We start from the raw sequence: 19353 nt of genomic DNA on the forward strand, positions 1-19353 counted from the left end.
CTACCGCTGTAACTTCCCATACAGGAGTAGCTAGTCTGGTATAAAGCACCTTTTATGCTGGTACAACTGCGTCCACACTAGTGAGGATTGTACCGCTTCAGTTATAGCCAAAGGGATAAAACGTGTGTGTGCAGACAAGGCCGCAAAATAACTTGAACTCCAAAGAATGGAGGAAGGAAACAGAGGGGAAGTGATTTGCCCAAGGTCCTATAGCAGGTCATAGCTAGGAATAATGCCCAGGTCTCCTGGGCCCCAGTGCAGTGCCTTGTCCACTGGCCTGTGCTGACAATGGGAGCAGCAGGGAAGCTGGTGAGCCTCGTAATTGTCTGTCTTCCTCTGCTTCCTGGCCAGGAGGGCTGATCTCACAGCAGGAGGGGGCGTGTGCCTGTGAATTTATCCTCGCTGGGGATGGTAAATCAGGAATGAATTAGCACGTGGTGACGTCAGAGGAACACATGCTGCTGCGCTTTTTCTCGTCTCCTAATGAGCTGTTCGGGTGGTTTTTTTCCCCTTTTCTCTTTTAACAAAAGTTTTCCCGACACAGGAATTGGCTGGAAAGTTTTTTGGTAAGAACTTCGATGAGAGATTGATTGATTTCTGGGCCTCCACTGCTTCTGATGTGCAGCGTTGCTGTGGGCTGGTAACAAGGCGTCCACCCCAGAGGTGGCCGAAGTGTATAGTTTGTAAAGCAGTTGAGGATCCTCGCGGGCACTGTTTTCTCAGGGGGGAACGGGGAGGCTTGGGTTAAAGGGCATAGGGATGCAATGTCTTTGCCCCTCCGCATGTGTTCATGTGTGTCCTCCCTGTGTGTGTTGCCATGTGCAGGTGACACAGAGCAAAGGACATCTGGATCCAGGATATTGGATTTCCAGACCCTTCCCAGTCTGGCTGCCGGCATTGTAAAATCCTTGACTAAAACAGCTGTTTAAATGCTCCTAATATCAATTCTTTCCTCTTCTAATTCCTGGGGGATTACAGCGCTGGGCGGAGCTGGCAGGGAGCCGGAAGAGGAGCCGGGGTGATTTTGCATATAGATTTAAACAGGGGGAAGGGAAGCTTTTCTAAACAATTAAACTTCTGAAAAGACTGAAATGGCTGCTAAGTTGCATCTGATGGGACAATACACAACCCTCTATAGAGACGGCAACCAGGCCCATCAGTCTGGGCTACTCAGTGCCATCCACCCAGACACATTCCCCCCCAGCCCCCTGCAGCTCCCCCAGCCTTGCACATCCTTAACTCCCCATTTCCTCTGGCTCAAGCCAGGTGGACTCTTGGGAGCTCCCCTGGGCCTGGTCCACACTGGGGGAAGGGGGCTGTGCAGATCCACCGCCTTGTTCCCAGAGTGGCCTCTCCCTGTTCAGCTGATGCAGGGAGATGGTTTGAGTATCACCTCCCCAGTAAATCCAGCGCAGTGGCAGGAGATTTGGGTGCCTGGCAGATCTGGGGACATGGCAGTGGGAGGGGATTTCGGGACACAGCAGTTTAGAGAGGGGTTATTTATTGGTATTTTAGTCATTTCTAGCCCTAGAGGCACTTCTACGTTGCAATCGAAGGCAGGGTGGCAGCTGGCTTGGGTCAGCTGACTTGGATTGGCGGGACTAAAAATTGCAGTGTAGACGTATCCTAGGAGTCCTAGTCATGGACCCGGGAGCCCATCGTGCTTGGAGCTGTACAAACACAGAACAAAGAACAGGAGTACTTGTGGCACCTTAGAGAGTAACAAATTTATTTGAGCATAAGCTTTCGTGGGCTACAGCCCACTTCTTCGGATGCAGAACAAAGAGTCCTTGATGCCCGTTGATATTAAGAAATGTCGTCTCACGGTCACGCCCAGCTTCTGTTGAATAGCACTGGACTCCAATGAAGTCAAGGACACTTGCTTGTGGAGTAAGGGGCGGAGAATGGGATTCAGAATCTGGCCTGATGGAAACTCAGAGCCTCTGAAAAGCAGGCCTCAGATAGCCAGAGATGCGAACTGCCCCCTGCAGTTATTCCAGTGGATAAACAGGGTTGTTTTTGAGACCGCCAGTGCTGTGGACGCACATATTAGGAAGAAAGCCAAGGGGAGCAGCCTCCTCTCCCTTTGAGATTCAGGGTGGGAAGGAGAAGTCAGTGCCCGTCAAAGGGTTCCATAATCTCGAATCCTCTGGCCTGGAGGAGTGGAGGGAGAAAAGCACATTTCTCCTTTTGCTCCTTAATCTTCCGCAGCTTCGATGTCGTATGGGACGCTGAGCTGATGGGTACGACGGGAAGTCCCAGCGGAGATGGGGGGTGAAATCTGGTCACGTCAATATAGACAGCCTGATTAGAACTGGGGCCGCACCACCGAACATGCAAGGCCCTGCCATTCCAGCCAGAGAGCACCCGTGGAGCTCAGTAAATAGCAGTGTATTATAATTCCTGGTGAGGGGACATGACCACCCACCATGGCAGGGGCAGAAGAGGCAGTGGGAGACTGTTTCTTGGAAAGATGGATACCCCAGAGTGAGGACGAGACCAGAGCCTCTTGCTGGTGAGTGTTGGATGAAGCAAACCAGCAATCAGCGCCACTAAACTGGATTCTCTTCTTCCGCCTCCATCTTCTCTTACCCTGGTGTTTTCAAGTGTACATTGCAGGTGCTCTTCCCAGTTTTCTTCAGTTAGCATTCGATGCAGGCTCTTATGAGCACTAAGCGCTGACGAGAGCTGGGGGGGAAATTCACACACTTTTTTCCTGGTGAAAAATGCAGATTCTGCAACACCGAAACCTCCCTCGAACATGCGTCAATTTCACCAAATTTTTCATTTAGAAAAAAAGGTGGGGGTTGTTTTTTTTTTTTTTTTAATTCTGAATCCAAAGGGCCATTTTCAAAATAAAACATTTTCCTTTGGGGGTTTGAAAGGCCTTTAAAAAAATGAAAGTACATTTTGAAATGAAATCAGAAACTTTTAAAAATGCTCACAAAGCAATGAAAACGAAATCTGTTTTGGTTTTTCAATTCACTGGAAATTTGGAAATGTTTCAGTCCAGCCCAAAACACTTTTGCCAGATGCTGGGAATGAGCAACCGGGGATGGATCACTCGATGATTCCCTGTTCTGTTCATTCCCCGTGGGGCACCAGGCATTGGCCGCTGTCGGTAGACAGGATACTGGGCTAGATGGACCTTTGGTCTGACCCAGTACGGCCGTTCTTATGTTCTTATGTTAGAATCATAGAATATCAGGGTTGGAAGGGACCTCAGGAGGTCATCTAGTCCAAACTGTGAGCTCTGGAAAAGATGCTGCCGGGGTCCTGATCCAACCAGAGAGACAGTCATTGACTTCAAGCCCTAACCCTACAAGATGCTAATTTTCTTGTCTAAACTTTTCTGAGTGGCTGTCACAATATTTCCACCTCTGATGAAGAGAACAGACTTCCAGCCTGGAGGGGGCTAGCAAGAAGGATAGCAATTGCTGGTTATGTTATAGTTGGGGAAAGGGGAAAAAACATCGGCGTGACGAATATCTGGTGTTCTGTATCTATTCAGTGTGATCTCCAAGGTGAGTTAAATTCAGAGCTCTAATGAGAAGAGCGAATGTAACAGGCTGTGATGTGGAAATAAATAGCGTGGTGAGAACCCTCCTGATCAGTGTATTTTTGGGGCTGTTATCCCAGTCAGATCAGTGATCCCTGGCCACCGTCCCCTGCAGACTGTGTTCCCGCTGGGAATGGAAAATATTGACAGGCACTTCTCTGGGATAGCTGCCAAGGAAGAAGAGCTCCGTGTAGCTTGAAAGCTTGTCTCTTTCACCAACAGAAGTTGGTCCACCTTGTCTCGCTAATATCCTGGGACTCGATATGGCCACAACAACACTGGTCACTACAGGGAAAGATCCAGGGATTTCCTTAACAGGTGGTCCAGCTCTACCACTGGGAAACATTATATTGAAGGACAGTCTCTTGATTGCAAGCGTATTTGGGGTGGGCATGGCCTGGCACAGGGAGGAATGGATAGGGTGGGCATGGCTGGCACTGGGATGAGTGTATGAGGTGGGCATGGATTGGCGTGAATGATCTGCAGGGCAGAGGGTGGATGTCCCTGAGGCAGGACTGGATTTTTCAGGTTTCTTGAGCATTCTAAAAATAAATAAATAACCACAGCCGAGAAGAAAACCTGACCGTATAAAAGTGTTAAAAGCAACATCCTCTCTGCATGGCCTGCAGCTGCACTTAATGGATCCCAATACGCGTGGCACAGAGCTTGGACGGGCACTCCAGGAACCTCTGCTGGGGAGACAAACAAAAACTAAACATCATGTTGACCTCAGACATTTCTCCCAGGATTCTTCCCCCAGCCTCACCCCTCCTTTCATTTCAGAGCAAACTTCCTACCAGGTCACATTCACTTTAGCCTGAAATGAGTTTGACTTTCTGTTCAGAAGGGGAGGGCTGCTCTGGTGATCAGCTCTGTCTTTGAAGCACTGTGCCTCTGATTCCCACTGTCACTTACATTTTACACACGTGTCCTTCAATGGAGTCGCTCCTGATTACACCGGTGTAAATTATCAGAGGGGTAGCCGTGTTAGTCTGAATCTGTAAAAAGCAACAGAGGGTCCTGTGGCACCTTTAAGACTAACAGAAGTACTGGAGCATGAGCTTTCGTAAATGAGACCCGAATCAGGCCCACGGATGTGTGGGGAGCTGTTTTCCTGCCCCTTGTATTAAATCTCAGAGTGATTTTTTTTTCAACAATAGCTGAAGTTTTTTTCCTTCTACCTTCCAAATGAACATTTTAAAAAGGTGCTGTCAAGGAATTTTAGGCTCAACATTTCAATCTTCTTGCAGTTACAAAAGCTGATATGAATAGAAAATGCTTCTGATTGTTTATTTTTTTATTCTGATTTCTGAGTTTTATTTTTAAAATTTCAGTAAGAACCGGGTGCGTATTTGTCGTTGTTTCGGTTTACACATTTTCCTGCCGTGTCATTGTTATGTTGATGTTAATGTTTATACCTTTTTGTTAGTGGTGGTAGGTGTAGTGAGTAATAACAATAATGAATTAATAATTAGTGTCGAGCACTGAGGGTAGTACAGAGCATAATGCTTTACAACTGGAAGGTGAAAGTGACAAGAAAAAAAATGAAAGTGACTAGACTAGGTTCAATATCCAAATTGGGGGAAATGTAAAAGGCAAATGGTGGAAAGAAAATTTTATTTGGACTATTATTTCAGTTGTAATATTTGAAGGTACCGTAGGGCTAAAATTTGCTTTTTTTATTGTATGAGGTTTATGTTCAAAGTGTCTTTTTAATAGCCCTGTTCTTTCTTTCTTTCCCCATACACCCCCATATCTATCTATCCCCATACACACCCCACTATCTATCTATCTATCTATCTATCTATCTATCTATCTATCTATCTATCTATCTATCTCCATACACCCCCATATCTATCTATCCCCATACACCCCATATCTATCTATCTATCTATCTATCTATCTATCTATCCCCATACACATCCCACTATCTATCTATCTATCTATCTATCTATCTATCTATCTATCTATCCCCATACACACCCCAATATCTATCTATCTATCTATCTATCTATCTATCTATCTATCTATCTATCCCCATACACACCCCACTATCTATCTATCTATCTATCTATCTATCTATCTATCTATCTATCCCCATACACCCCCATATCTATCTATCTATCCATCCCCATACACACCCCACTATCTATCTATCTACATACACACCTACTATCTATCTATCTATCTGTCTATCTATCTATCTATCTATCTATCCCCATACACCCCCATATCTATCTATCTATCTATCTATCTATCTATCTATCTATCTATCTATCCCCATACACACCCCACTATCTATCTATCTATCTATCTATCTATCTATCCCCATACACCCCCATATCTATCTATCTATCCATCCCCATACACACCCCACTATCTATCTATCTACATACACACCTACTATCTATCTATCTATCTATCTATCTATCTATCCCCATACACACCCAATATCTATCTATGGCTTTCATCACAGGAGTAGTGGATGCCCTGAACCCTCACTCACCTGGTTAACCCTTTGTTCCTCAAACCAGCAGTATCAATTAAATCAATAGGACTATCTCCTTAATTCCACCCACACAAATCTTCCCACACCGGTAGTCCTAGCTCATACCCTTATTCACACCGGTAGTCCTAGCTCAAGGACTACAGGATCATGCCCCAAAACCACAGATTTATGAGGGGAGGGAGGGGGGAACTGTAATGAAAATAAAAGAACTGAAAATATTGCAAAACAGACAATTCTCCCCCCTGCCCATCCTTTTTAAAGCAAGTTCTGTATCTATCCTGGCATTTTTTTACCCCCTCCTTGGAAAAATCCTATTTAAAGATCTTGCAAAGCAACAAAACTTTTATTGGCTGCAAATTACTCTGCAACTCTAGGGCATGGTCCCACAAACACTACAAATGTGAGTAGCTTTATTCATGCCAATAAGCCCACTGACGTCAGTGAAGTGTGTTGATTTATTTGCATGCGTAAAATGGGCCTACTATGCTGACCGATATTGTCTCATTGTACTCCCCCGTTGGTCTGTATCCACCTGTTGTCTCTTGTCTAATACTTCGCTTGTAAGTTTGTCGGAGCTGGGACGATCTTTTTCCTTTGTGTTTGTACAGCGCCTAGCGCCACGCGGTCCTGATCCGTGACTGGGACTCCTTGGCAGTATGACAAAACAAATATATAATACATGTTTTCGGTGTCTTAAATTTGGATCCCATGCTCCTAAAATCCCTGGAAAATCCAATACCCTCTCTCACCTCTTTATCATGACCACAGTCTTTATTATGGGGGTGGGGGTTATTACTATTTAATGAGATTTCTTTTTGTTGTTCTCTTGATGCAGGGCTTAGATGGGCTGTTTCATTTGCAAAGGATGATGCTGAATGCAGGTTCAGTTGAATAAATTGGGACTTTATTAAACTCTGAACACTGCTCCATCCACATGGCTGACTTGTCTCCTTGCCCTCCCCCCCCCCTTTCCTCTTTTCCCTGGACACCCCTCAATGATTGTTCCTCCAGGGAACAGTTCCACTGGCCATGATACAGGGCTAGTATATGGCCGTACAACATCCTGGCACCTCTTTGAAGATACTATCTTCTTCCTCAGAATCTCATCTTTCACTTTAAAAAAAAAAGTTTCTAGCTGTCACAGTTGCAAAGGAAACCTCAGATGTGACCCACGTGTAACTGCTGCAGAGACATCCAAGCAAGCCTGCAGAGAGCCAGGGCCAGTGGCTTGGAGAGAGGCTAACACCCCCATTCATCTCAAGGAGGAGTTAACTGGGGTGATCATTTTAATGTTAGCAGTGTTAAATATTTCCTGGAAAAGGAGAGGGAGGGTCACAGAACAGTCCAATCTGCTGGGTGGGATTTTGAGGTCTGAAGCAGTGACATTTGGGGATACCCCCCCCACTCAGGAAGGAACCAAACTCAATGAGCCTAGAGTGCTGCACCATCATATTTCAAACCTCTACTGTGAGCAGTGTCTCATTTTGGTGACTCATGGGTGCAGCTTACTTTTGGGGAGGAGCTGGGAAGAGTACAGACACTTTTCCCCTCCCCCAGTTCAGCCCCGCAGACTCGGGGTGGTGATTATCCTAGGGGAACAATCGGGTCCTGATCCCGCAATCAGATCCAACTTTGGTAGTTGCTTAACTTTGCGCACCGGGGCAGCGCCACTGACATCAACCTGCCTGCGTAAAGTTAAGCCTGTGTGTAATGTTTGCAGGGTTGGAGCCATGGGCCGGGATTTCCAAAATGAGGTGCCCACTTCCAATGAGATTTGGGGGCCTACCTCTGTTCGACTGGCTACACTACAGACGTCTGCCAGCATAGCTGTGTTAGGCAGGGGGAAGATATCCCACTGGCTGAGCTTGCAAAGGGTTTCCCCTCAACAGGATGGCATTTCTCTGTCCGGCTGTAACTTTTGAATGCTGCAGCCAATCATTTGTAAAATTTCAGAGGATGTTCTAAGCATTAATGGGCAGGACCTTTTTTTTTTTTGGAGGGGGGAGAGGGTCAGAAAACCAAAAGAGGGGAAATGGGGGCGGGGCCAAATTGATGCTTATAAATGTCTGGGACGTGCCCAATCTCACTCTGAAGCAAGTGAAATAACAATGGCTAAACAGCATACCCCTGACTACAGAATCAAACCCAAACCTGGTGCAGCTGCAGTGGACTGACCCTTTCCTAGGTGACGGCCTGACCCTGCAAACATGAGCGAAATTCCGCTGGCTTCAAGGGGACCAGAGGCGGCTCAAGACAATCTGCTGCCCTCGGCAAAACTCCACCTCCCCACAGGCCTAAGGCAGCAGATTGGCCCTGGACGTTCTCTCGTAATGATGGATTTTAGTGACTGGCCTTGTGGCCTGGCCCACCAGGGCCAAGCTGCCCTGCCAGGATGCAGCTGCCCAGAAATCTGCCACCCTAGGCAGCTGCCTAGTTGGACCACAGGGCAAGGTGGGTGAGATCTCACTGACGTCCTGGGACCGTCCCAGCTACAACAACGCCGCCTAGGGAAGTGGGGGAATCTCCTTTTTTAGAGGTTTTTAAAGCCAGGCTTGACAAAGTCCTGGCTGGGATGATTTAGTTGGGGATTAGGTCCTGCTTTGAGCAAAGGGGGTATAGCTCAGTGGTTTGACTGAGGTCCCCGGTTCAAATCCTGGTGCCCCCTTATTGGGGGAGGGATAGCTCAGTGGTTTGAGCATTAGCCTGCTAAACCCAGGGTTATGAGTTCAATCCTTGAGGGGGCCACTTAGAGATCAGGGGCAAAATCAGTCCTTGGTCTTGCTACTAGTGAAGGCAGGTGGCTGGACTGGATGACCTTTCAAGGTCCCTTCCAATTCTAGGAGATAGGCTATCTCCGTTATTAAAATTAAAGGGGGTTGGACCAGATAACCTCCTAAGGTCCCTTCCAACCCTGATGCTCTATGAGTCTGTGATGCATCCGTGCTGGCAGGATCGGGGCCCTAAGTTCTCTTTTCCCCTCTGGCTGGACAGTTCCCCCCCCCCCCCCATCCCTGTTCCCAATGGGCGGGGCCTGCAGCTTTAAAGAAGGAAGGGAACCAATCTCTTGCGCCACCCGCCAGGGGGCGGGGCCAGCAGGGAGGAGGCGGAGCCTCGCCGCCCCAAGTGCTGCTGCTTTTAATAAGAGGGAGGCCAGGGCGGCTCTTGAAGCAGAGGATGGAGCAGGTGGAGTGACAGAGCGGGGCAGACGAGGCAGCTCCCAGGAGTGGGGGGAAATCCCCCCCCCTTCGCGTAACCCTTGGAAAGAGGGGAGGTGTCAGGGGGAAACTCCCCCCGCCCCCTGGAACCGAGCGGCTCTGTCTGGGATCTTTAGTTGGGAGGATTTTGTACACACCGAGCTCGGGACGGGGGGTTTTGCTGCCTTTGCTCCTGGCGTGTCCGGACCGGCGATGAAGCCCCGGCCCCGCGTGTGAACCGGACTCCGCCGCCGCTGAAGCGGGGCTGGGAGCTGTGGGGCGAGCGCTGCAGGGATTTTGGTGCACGGCGGCGGCGGCGGGGGGGTCTCTCGCTTTTTTTTTTTTCCTTTTTCTTTGCACAACCTGATGAGTTGCTGAGGGAGGGGAGGGGGCTGATCTCCCCCCCCCACCTCCTCCCCTGCAAACTCCCCCACCCCGCCTCGCTTGGCAAGTCGATGGGCGCCCTGGACCCAATCTCCGGAGCCAGCAGCCCCGCGCTCACCATGCTGAATGGGGCCGAGAGCCAAAGTTTTGCCAAGGAGCCGCTGGATCTGCAGGGGGCCAAGGAGCCGGCCGAGCTGAAGATGGGCGTCCCGGAGCGGTTCTACTTCCCCGACGCCCCGGCTCCGGAGAGCTGCCCGCTGAGCCTGCCCTACAGCGCCCCGATGGTCCCGGGGGGCTTCGGGGGCAGCGCTCCGGCCACCGGCCGCTTCCTCGGCCCGGCCCTGAGCAGCTGCTCCGCCTACAGACCCCAGCCGCCGCCCGCCGCCGCCCAGCCGGGCGGCCACGGCTTCGCGCTGCCTCCCGGCGAGCTCTACCCCGGCGGCGGGGAGCTCTACCCGAGCCCGGCGGCGGGGGACAGCTGCTACCCGGGCGCCGTGCAGCACGTGTTCCCCCGGGGCCCGCTCTACCCGGTGCCCGGCTACCAGCTCTCCGGCAAGGTCCAAGTGATGCTCAACAACTACCCGCTCTGGGCCAAGTTCCACAAGCACCAGACCGAGATGATCATCACCAAGCAGGGCAGGTGAGGCCGGGACAGGGGGGCCTGGGCCCCTCCGGAGGGGGCGGGGCGGAGTTGGGGGGCTGGGGGCGGGCGCCCCCCTACAGGGGCCGGAGGGAGTCTGGTGAAGGTGTTGGGGAGATTGGGACTCCCCCAAATCTAGTGGGGGGGGGGGGATGGAGACCACTCATCGCCTCCCCCTAACGCGATCCCATTTCTGGCTTCGCCAGCCAAGTCCTAAAACTTCCCTGGAGAGAGCCAGCGCTCCTCGCTCGCCCCGCGGCTCCCCGCACCTACCTGCCCGAGTGGGACACGCGGGGTGTAGGGCGCGGGTCCCGGAGGGGTGGGGGTCTGACTCGCTGGGGGTCTGCAAGTCCTGGGAGTTGTTTTCGGCCCTCTTGGCTCTTTGACACCTGCCGGGTCGGTAAATCCTTCGGGGTGAGTGACATGCCAAAGCGGCCCGGCGCCCAGGGTGTAACCTGCCCCGCGCGGGCCCCCGGGTCCGGATCTCGGGCCCCCGGGTCCGGATCTCAGCCCCTCCGGTGCAAAGCCGGGCTGTGTTTGCGCTGCGCCCGGCAGGGTGGCCTCCTGGGCTCTGACTAAGTCTCATAGCGACTAGGGGAAAACTAGTAATAAGTGAAGTGCCGGGGGGGTTCCTCTGCATTTTCACTGGTGTAACGGAGAGCAAAGTCTGGCCCTGACGAGGGAGCGTGTATGTCATGACTTTGATCTTCCACACCCGCTGGCTTTCTCTCTCTCATCTCTTGTCTTTCTGAGTGTGAGGGCTCCAAGCCAACTGCTGTCTGCCTGGCCATCTCTGAGCGGGTCTCCCGGCTCAACTCCAGTGTTTCTGCTTGGGTGCCCAGCCGCTGGTGCCCGCTGGACACTCTCAGGGGCTTTGGTACGTCCCAGAGCCAAGTCCGCACAAGAATGACTGGGCAGGTTCTGAGCCACTGGGCAGCTGGTCTTTCCCCTCTGGTCCCTGTGGCAGGCTCGCTCAGATGTGCCAGCGAGCTCAACAAACCGAGAGAAACCATTTGAATCGATGCCCGGGTTCCTGACCAGGCAGGGTCCCCAGGCAGTACGTGAGCAGGGTCACGGGAAGCCAGGGTTTTAGCCAACACTAAAACTGTGTCCTCCTTTCCCAGGCTTGTCAGCTCAAAATGCAGTGTGGCTCTTTAATAATCATGATGATGACAACCTAGGGTCAAATGCTCTGGTGGCGTAACTCCCCTGACTTCAGTGGCATCGGGCCAGCAGGGAATTTGAACGCTGAAATGCCATGAAGTTGTATGATGAATGCCCATCTTTGGCCCAGTCAGCTCCAAGCCCTTGACAAACATCAGCCCCCACCACGTCACAGGCTCCCCCGTGCTGCAGATGGGGACGCTTTGCCCTGTGATAGCCCCATCTGCCTGCCTCTGAAGCCCAGTGGCAAGAGGGCCTCTGATTTCAGATAATACGTAGCCCTGCCATGAGTGCAGGGGACGGGAGGAGATGACCTCTGGAGGTCCCTTCCAGTCCTACCATTCTGATTCAGTGGGTGTAGGGGTCTGTAAGGTGTCAGGCATGTTTCACCTAGGGCTGCCTGGGACTACAGCACCATCACAGATCACAGTCTGGCCTATGTCACTTCTGCACGGGAGGGGTGCTACAAAAGGGCCTACTCCTGGGAGCCGTTGAGCACTCTCAGCTTGGGGTGGTTGTATTTGTTCTTTAAGCGGTAGGCTGCTTCCTACCAGGCACAGTCCTATTTCAATGTCAGTTGAACAGGCGGACGCACACCCGCTGGAGTAAATCAGCAGAGCTCCATCGACTTCCCTATTGCCGTGCCGATTTGCGCCAGCGGGGGATCCGGCCCCTTCTTTTTAACCTAACCTGCCTCCCTTGTGGGTGCTTTCTCGCCTCCTCTGCCAGGGTTAATGCATTTGATAAGATGCTTTTTAATAACTTATTAAAAGCTGGAGCTGCCGCTGCCAATCCGTGCAAACCGGAGCTTCAGAAATGGCTAAAACGCTGCCCTGATCTGGTGGACTTGGCTGCTGCTGTGACGGGGTATCTCCTTTTCACCCAGGAGGTCTCCGCACCGATCAGCTTTTTCTTTCTTTCTTTGGCCCAGACAGACGGTGTCACTTTGATGCCGAAACCAACCTGCTTAATGTGTTGAAAGTCTAAACGTGTTAAGGCCGGTTCATTTCCCACGCAGGCGTCAGGCCTGGGATCCTGTGGAGCATGGCCTCTGCGAAGCACTCAGGGCGATTCAGTTACATACCATCACTATCAAGGGGACGGGGAAGGGAAAAAAAGAAAGATCCGAAAGCACCTGGAGCTAGAAAAAAGCCCTGGCTAGTATTCTGTCAATTCCCTTCTCTGCCTGCAAACCCCAGTGACTCGGTTCCTCTGGAAATTTAAATTCAGATTGGGGACGGAACATATTCGATAGGTTTTCAGCATCTGAGATTTTTTTTTTTTCCACTGCTGGGGTCATATAGAAACCTACTAAAATATCACCAGAAGAAATAGCTTCCTCTTTCCCCTGAGCCCAGAACTAACCCCCTTCCAAATGAGTTTTAACTGCACATAGGATGCACTCGCATAGTTAATTCCGCCCCTCTGAGCCTTTCACTAAATCGAATACGATGCGTTAAATTAATCTGTTGCTGTGGGGTGTTAAACAAACGCCGCCCAGAGGTGGCTGCATTCCAGAGGGGCTTAAAATGATTCACGTGTAGAGACGGCCCAGTCCTGCTGCCCTGGCACTAGATTGGAGACTTGCCATTAACTTCAGAGGGAGCAGGATCGGGGGCCCCTCGTCTGCCAAGCTGGTTGGTTTTGATAGTGCTTTGAGATCCTTCTTCTGTAACGGTGCTGCGTGAATGCCTAGGCCGGGATTTTCGAAAGTGGCTAAAGATTTCTGTGAACCCCTGAAATGGGGCTTCATTCTCTCCGAGCCGGGGGTGGGTCCGTGCTGACTGAAAGTCAGGCCCCCTTCATCTGGATACTGCCAAATTGACATCCAGCCCAAACATCTTCCATAATCATGGCCCCAATCCTGTCACCATTGAAATCAACGACACAACCGCCGTTGGTTTCAGGCCAGCAGGATCAGGCCCTAAAATATCCCCCTCCCCCAGACTTAGGATTTTATTGCTTTAGAGATTCGATCTCTATTGGTTTCAGGAGTTACTCATTGGGTTTCTCTAAGTCTTCCCCCACCCCACCCACCCCTGGGCTGATTGCAAGCTGAATTGCAAATAATCAGGGTCTGATGGGGTTTTAGAGTGAAGGGGAAGCCCATTACCTCCCCAGCGCTGCGAATTTTGGGGAGGAAGAGAGGGATCTGTTTGGTGCTCCATGGCGGTCGCTCAGCTAGGCTTGAATTTGTGGGGTTCCCTGTGGATCCAACCTGTGTGTCCCCCGGGCTGCTCTTTGAAATCCGCTGTCGCCCAAATGCAACCCAGGCTGGGCAAGGAGTGTGGCTGTCTTTTCAGGCTGACTCCTGCCAAGGCAAGTCACGCCCTTACGAGAAAGCGCTACAGTATTCTGCACTAATGGTCTGACGTTGACTAAGACCCCTGAGTTTGGGGTAACTCCAGCAGAGTGTGTGTGTGTGTGTATAATTAAACAGGGCAGAGCCTATCTGAGCGCGCCCTGAATTGGGGGTGCTTAACAGTTAGCTCCTTCCCTTTCGGAGGATATTTAAATCATCTCCAAATGGCCCACAGGAACTGTGTGTGTGTGTTGGAAGGTGGAAGTGCTTCATTTGGACCCATCTCTCTCCTGCTCACACAAACTACAGTTCGAGGGGCTGATCTGACATCCACTGGGAGCCATGGTTTCATTGGACATGGATCAGGCCCAGATATTTAGATGCCTGTTGAAATCGGTGAGCGTTAGGTACCTAAATACCTTTGACAGAACCAGGCCTCTGTCCCAAACCCAGCTCCTTGTTCCAGCATCTCCACCATGGGTTGGCCCATTGCTGCAGTAATTTTCTTTTCAATGGGCATCTAGGACAAATCTGGTGCCGGACCCATCCTTCCAGACGTGGGATGGTCCCTGTTAATTCTACAGTACGCTCTGCCCCCTGGGAACACAACCACAATCTGACAGTCAAAGCTGGAGACCCCTTCCTTAGTTTTATTTGCGAGGGGCTTGTCTAGACTGGGAAAACTTGTGTTGACATAACTCCATGGAGGCAGGGGCACCAGTGCAACCCCCCTAATGTGCTGGTGCAAAACTGGGCTCGCACTAGTACAGTTTACCAGGGTGGGTTGCACTGGTGTAAGCACCAACTTGCACGGATGCACGGGCCAGGTGCAAAGTAAATCCAAAGACAGACTGGCCCTGAGGCTAAACCCTCCTTGGAGTCGTTGGACCTGATTCACTCCCCCGATGTAAAATGAGGCGCACGCTCCACTGAAGTCAGCCGGGCTTGCCTGGTGCAATGTTACTCTGCAAAGAGCTTTTCTTTCCCTTGTTGGTATTAGCGGGCCGGGGCGGGGGGGGAGGTGAGCAGCAGCGTCTCCCTGACTCTTGTGTCTCTTGCACGGCCGTGGTTATTGTGGCTCCGCGCCCTTTCATCATCTCAGACTCAGCGGCAGGCTTTTCATTGGGAGACAAGTCGACTCAGGAAATCAGCAGCCCACCCGCCGCCCCTCCACGGCGGGTGTTTTTTAACCAGAGGGAGCGAGCGGGGCTGTGTTCTGTGGTGTGCTCAGGAGATGGAAAAGGGGCCGGGGGTTGGGTTAGGGGGGGAGGGAGGAAGGCTGGGGTTCAGCAAACCCATTAACCATCAAACTTCGCTGTTGTGAAACTGGTCCGTTATGAGAGAAGTCCTCATAGCACTGCGGTGGAGACGGTAGAATCATCCCCATTTTACAGACAGGAAAACTGAGGCACAGAACGCTGGTGCTGTCCCAACCAGACAGGGAGTCAGTCCAAGGTTCTAACCCTAGGTCTGCTATCTCCTTCTAAAGCTCATTCCTCCAGCAGGCAAGGTGGCGGGTGGATGCTTTGGGGAGGGGGGAAATCAGATCGTCGGCTGGTGCAAATCGATGGCAGTGGAGCTGGGCCATTTTACGCCCATTGAGTGCTGCCCCCACTGGGAACCTGACCGCACCCCCCTCCAAGGCTTTGTGGCTCTGTGTTTGTAAATAAGGCCCCCCCATGGAGTCCCACCTCAGCACCAGGCCACTGATTTCCACACCCTTGCACCTGCCCCTGTATCCTAGACCCTTCCACCCAAATCGCTAGGACATGCCTGTTAACAGGGCAGATTCAGAGGCAAGGCCTATGCATGGGTGACTTAGGGGGCTCGTAGACTCCCTTAGACCTACTTACTGATCTGCAAGGCAGGCTAGAGGCCTCCGACTCCCTCTGGACAGACTTACTCACTTCTGAAGTTGGCCCAAAAATATCCTTCCACCCAGAGCACCTACATAATCTTCCACTCGCACCCACTTACCTCCGTGTTCCCTGTGTCACTGCTTCACGACTCATCACCAACCCGGATCCTTCCATCTCCTATCCTTAGCAGCGAGCCATGGCCCTCACCCCAGCCCACTCCTCCCCCTTCTGTTTCAGAACCACACTCCTGTGGTCTCCACCCTGCGCTTAGCATAGCGGTATGATAGCGTGGTACGAGGCTGGGGAATGTATGAGCAAGTAACAATGTATTGCAACCTAGACAGCCCCCCCCACACACACACATTCAGGAATCATGTTTATTACAGAAGTAGCAGCGATAAGCCGTCTCCTTTCCTAAGCAAGCATCTTTAAAGTAACCCAAACTTCCCAGTACAAGTTAGCTTGATCTTTAGCTAAAAGCTATGCATCGGGTCCTCATCTGTATGTCAGGTCTGGCCTACAAATTAGATCAACTCAGCTACCCCGTTTGGGGGTGTGAAAAATCCCCCAAGGGATGGAGCTGGGTAAATCAAAGTCTCCATGTAGACAGCACTAGATGGATGGAAGAATTCTTCTGGTGACCTAGCTACTACCTCTCAGGGAAGTGGATTATCCACACCTATCGGCATAGGTAGTGGCCACACTGAAGCTGTGCCCCTGTGGAGTTTTAAGTGTAGACAAGCCCTCAGAGTAGCTCTGTTGCCCCTGGTGTCGTGCTGTCGACTTGAAGCAGAATTCCCTATGGAAATCAAAGCAGGAATGTTCTGCGTAGAGAGACACCATCAACTCAAACTCCAGTCCGTTTAAATCAAAGAATTTAAAAGTGGTTTCACATCCTACCCCTACCCTGGAATCCCCCTGCCGTATTTTACAATTGTGTTTTCTTATATATAGGTGTGGGGGGGGGGGCGGGGGGAGATTTTCTTTCCCCTGTAGTGTGTATAAAGACCCACACCAACAATAAGGGAAAATTGACTACAGGGGAAAACTATGAAATTGACTATAACAGAGGAAATGGTGAAGCTGATGACACCGAGTGCTGTCAAATGCACAAAGTAAACAATGTGGAAAAACATATAGAAAAATGTGTTTTGGTTTTTTCCCCTCTCTCCACTTCCTCTCATTAACCTCATCAACCTGAGGTGTTGCTTGTAACAATATTAGTTTGTTTTTAAATCAGATGTTAGAGAGAGAGAAGGTGAGGGAGGTAATATCTTTTGTCGAACCAACTTCGTGTGGTGAAAGAGGCAGGCTTTTTCAGCTACACACACAGACCCACGGCTCTTTTTCAGTTTTATGAATCTCAAAAGCTTGTCCTTCTCACCAGCAGAAGTTGGTCTGATCAAAGATACTACCTCATCCACCTTGTCCCAGGATATTAGAGAGCCCAACAGGGCTGCAACAACGCCTTCAATCAAAGGTGTCATTTTAAAATTGATGAGGTGACAGTTTGTCTGAATTGAAATCAAGGGCAGAACACTCATTGACAGCAGTAAGGCCAGGATTTCATTTCAGGTTTCATTGAAAACCAAGCTCTTTGCGGGAGGGACTGTGTGTGTTTGTATAGTGCCTAACGCAATGGAGCGCGGGTCTGTTTGAGACCCCCAAGGACTGTCTAAACGCAAAAGCAGTGTAGTTAAATTCATACAAGCCCCCTAGTGTGGATGCCGTTCTACCAATATAAAGGGGCTTTATGCCGGTATAACTAGTCCCATATGGGATGGGAAATAAATTATATCAGTGTGAAGCCAGATGTACCCTTGGAAGGTTTTACAGGTATCGCTTATTCCAGCCCCATAGAGCAAAATAATCTATGCCAGCAAAAACACAATTTTGGCAATTGTTTACACTAGGGGCTTTTGCTAGCACAGCTGTGTTTTGTCCGGCGATCACACCTCTTCACACCCCTGACTGACCTAGATATGCCGGTGGGCGTCTGTAGCGTGGACGTGACCTGAGTTACTTTTGTATCAATATAATTGCGTGCATGGTAGGAGTTCTATTGGTATAACTTGATCAATTAAAAAAACCCAGCTCCCTAACTGACCTAGTGGTATCAGTATAAAATCTGTGTAGTTCTGCCCCAAGGCACTAGCTTGATACTCAGCCAATATGGCCCTGGCTTCCAAGAGGTGGCCAGTCCTTGCTGGTGGCTTAAGCCAGGGTTTTTTCTATACATCAGTCCTCAGACACGTGCTAGAATTTAGGGTCTTAAAGCGTTCCTCTTTCGATGTTCTACGTGATATTTGCCGCCGGAGATAAAACAGTCCCCCGCAGAGTAACACATTAAAATTCCAACCACATCAAAGTCCCCACGCGCCCGAAACTCGCTTAAATGTGAAATGTATTTATTTATAGACCTTTTGGGGGCCGGTACTGCTGGGCGAGATTCTGAGCCGGCGTAAAATGACTTCTTTCCGTGGCGGTCCACGTAGCTGTGCCACTTGAGCTCAGTGGATAACCTGGCCCGTTTATTGGAATGTCTCCATAGTTGCTTGTCAGACAGGGAGGGAAGCGACATGCTCACACTCGGGGAGATCGATGCCATTTCTGCAATAACGGCAAAACTAACAACTGGTGAATGCCTACAGTTATGTTAGGTAGGATAAACAGTGTAAGTGCTTTAAATCCTTCCTATTTAAGGGTTAATCAAGCATTGGAAATAGCTACTGAATAACCATTTCAATTTCTTCTTCAGTCTTTCCCCATAGCACCCATCACTGTATTAGTGGAACCCTGCCTAAATTATCATGAGGGTTTCTTGCATCTTCAACCGCAGCATCTTGATTGGCCATTCAGCGGTTGGAGGTGTGATAGCAGCATACGTAGACACACCTGAGGTAGCTTTAATCTAGCTGTCTTTGCGATCGGAGCAGCGTGGGCTGTACAAACTCACTCGGGACCCTCGGGTGGCTAGCCCGTGCTGCCGTGGCTTCACTGGTGTTGCTGCCTGAGCTAACGAGATTAAAGCGAGCTCAGGCGTGGTCACGTGTGCTGGGATCACACCTCTGATTGCTGTGTAGACTGGGTCTCGGAGCCCGACTAATTGGATCACGGGGTCTGATCTGCTCCGGTGATGCCTGTTTCTCACAGTGCTGATTACGTCCGCCTTTGCCGCACTGTTTTGTCCTAACGAGGGCCCGGATTCAGCAGAGATCTTCAGCTCGATGGGACTTCAAAGCACACGCTTAACTTTAAGCAGGCGCTCAAGTGCTTTGCTGAATGGAGGCCTCCTGGCGTTGAGTTCCCTTAAGTCCCAAAAGAACAATTTCGAGTCATCTCATTCTTCTATTAACATTTGTTATTTACACGGAGCTCCTCTTCCCACAAAGAAGCCATCCCACCATACCCATGAGAACCGGTGGAACAGAACATGAGCCGGGTCCTGCCTTTGTTTCACAGACAGGTTTTTATTTATTGTGTTTGGTTTCTGGAGCCCTCCCTCTGGGGCCCTCAGGAGAATTTTTAGGACAGTGGCTTTAAAATGAGTGAGCCCATCGGGTTTAAGCTGTAGGAGGACCATGTTTGGGTCTGTGTGTACAGCGCCTAGCAGTGGGGGGGTCCTGGTCCGTCATTGGGGTGCCTAGTTGCTGCTACAAGATGAATAGGAAGTAAGAACAGTGATGTCCTGGGAAGCAGGCATTTAAACTATATACGGGGGATGGGAGCTGGTCTGCCCCAA

The 19353-nt window shown here is 50.6% G+C and overlaps 1 protein-coding gene across 1 annotated transcript in view; it reads left to right on the forward strand.

Moving 5' to 3' along the window:
• Window positions 1-9134: 9134 nt before the first annotated feature.
• TBX21 (T-box transcription factor 21) overlaps window positions 9135-19353 on the forward strand; it is a 37058-nt gene continuing 26839 nt past the window's right edge. The window contains exon 1 of the mRNA XM_005301974.4: window positions 9135-10286. Coding sequence (XP_005302031.2) covers window positions 9718-10286 — 569 coding nt within the window. The 5' untranslated portion in view covers window positions 9135-9717. The remainder of the gene's footprint in view (window positions 10287-19353) is intronic.

Source organism: Chrysemys picta, chromosome 24, assembly GCF_011386835.1.
Source record: "Chrysemys picta bellii isolate R12L10 chromosome 24, ASM1138683v2, whole genome shotgun sequence".
In the NCBI taxonomy this organism is placed as follows: domain Eukaryota; kingdom Metazoa; phylum Chordata; order Testudines; family Emydidae; genus Chrysemys; species Chrysemys picta.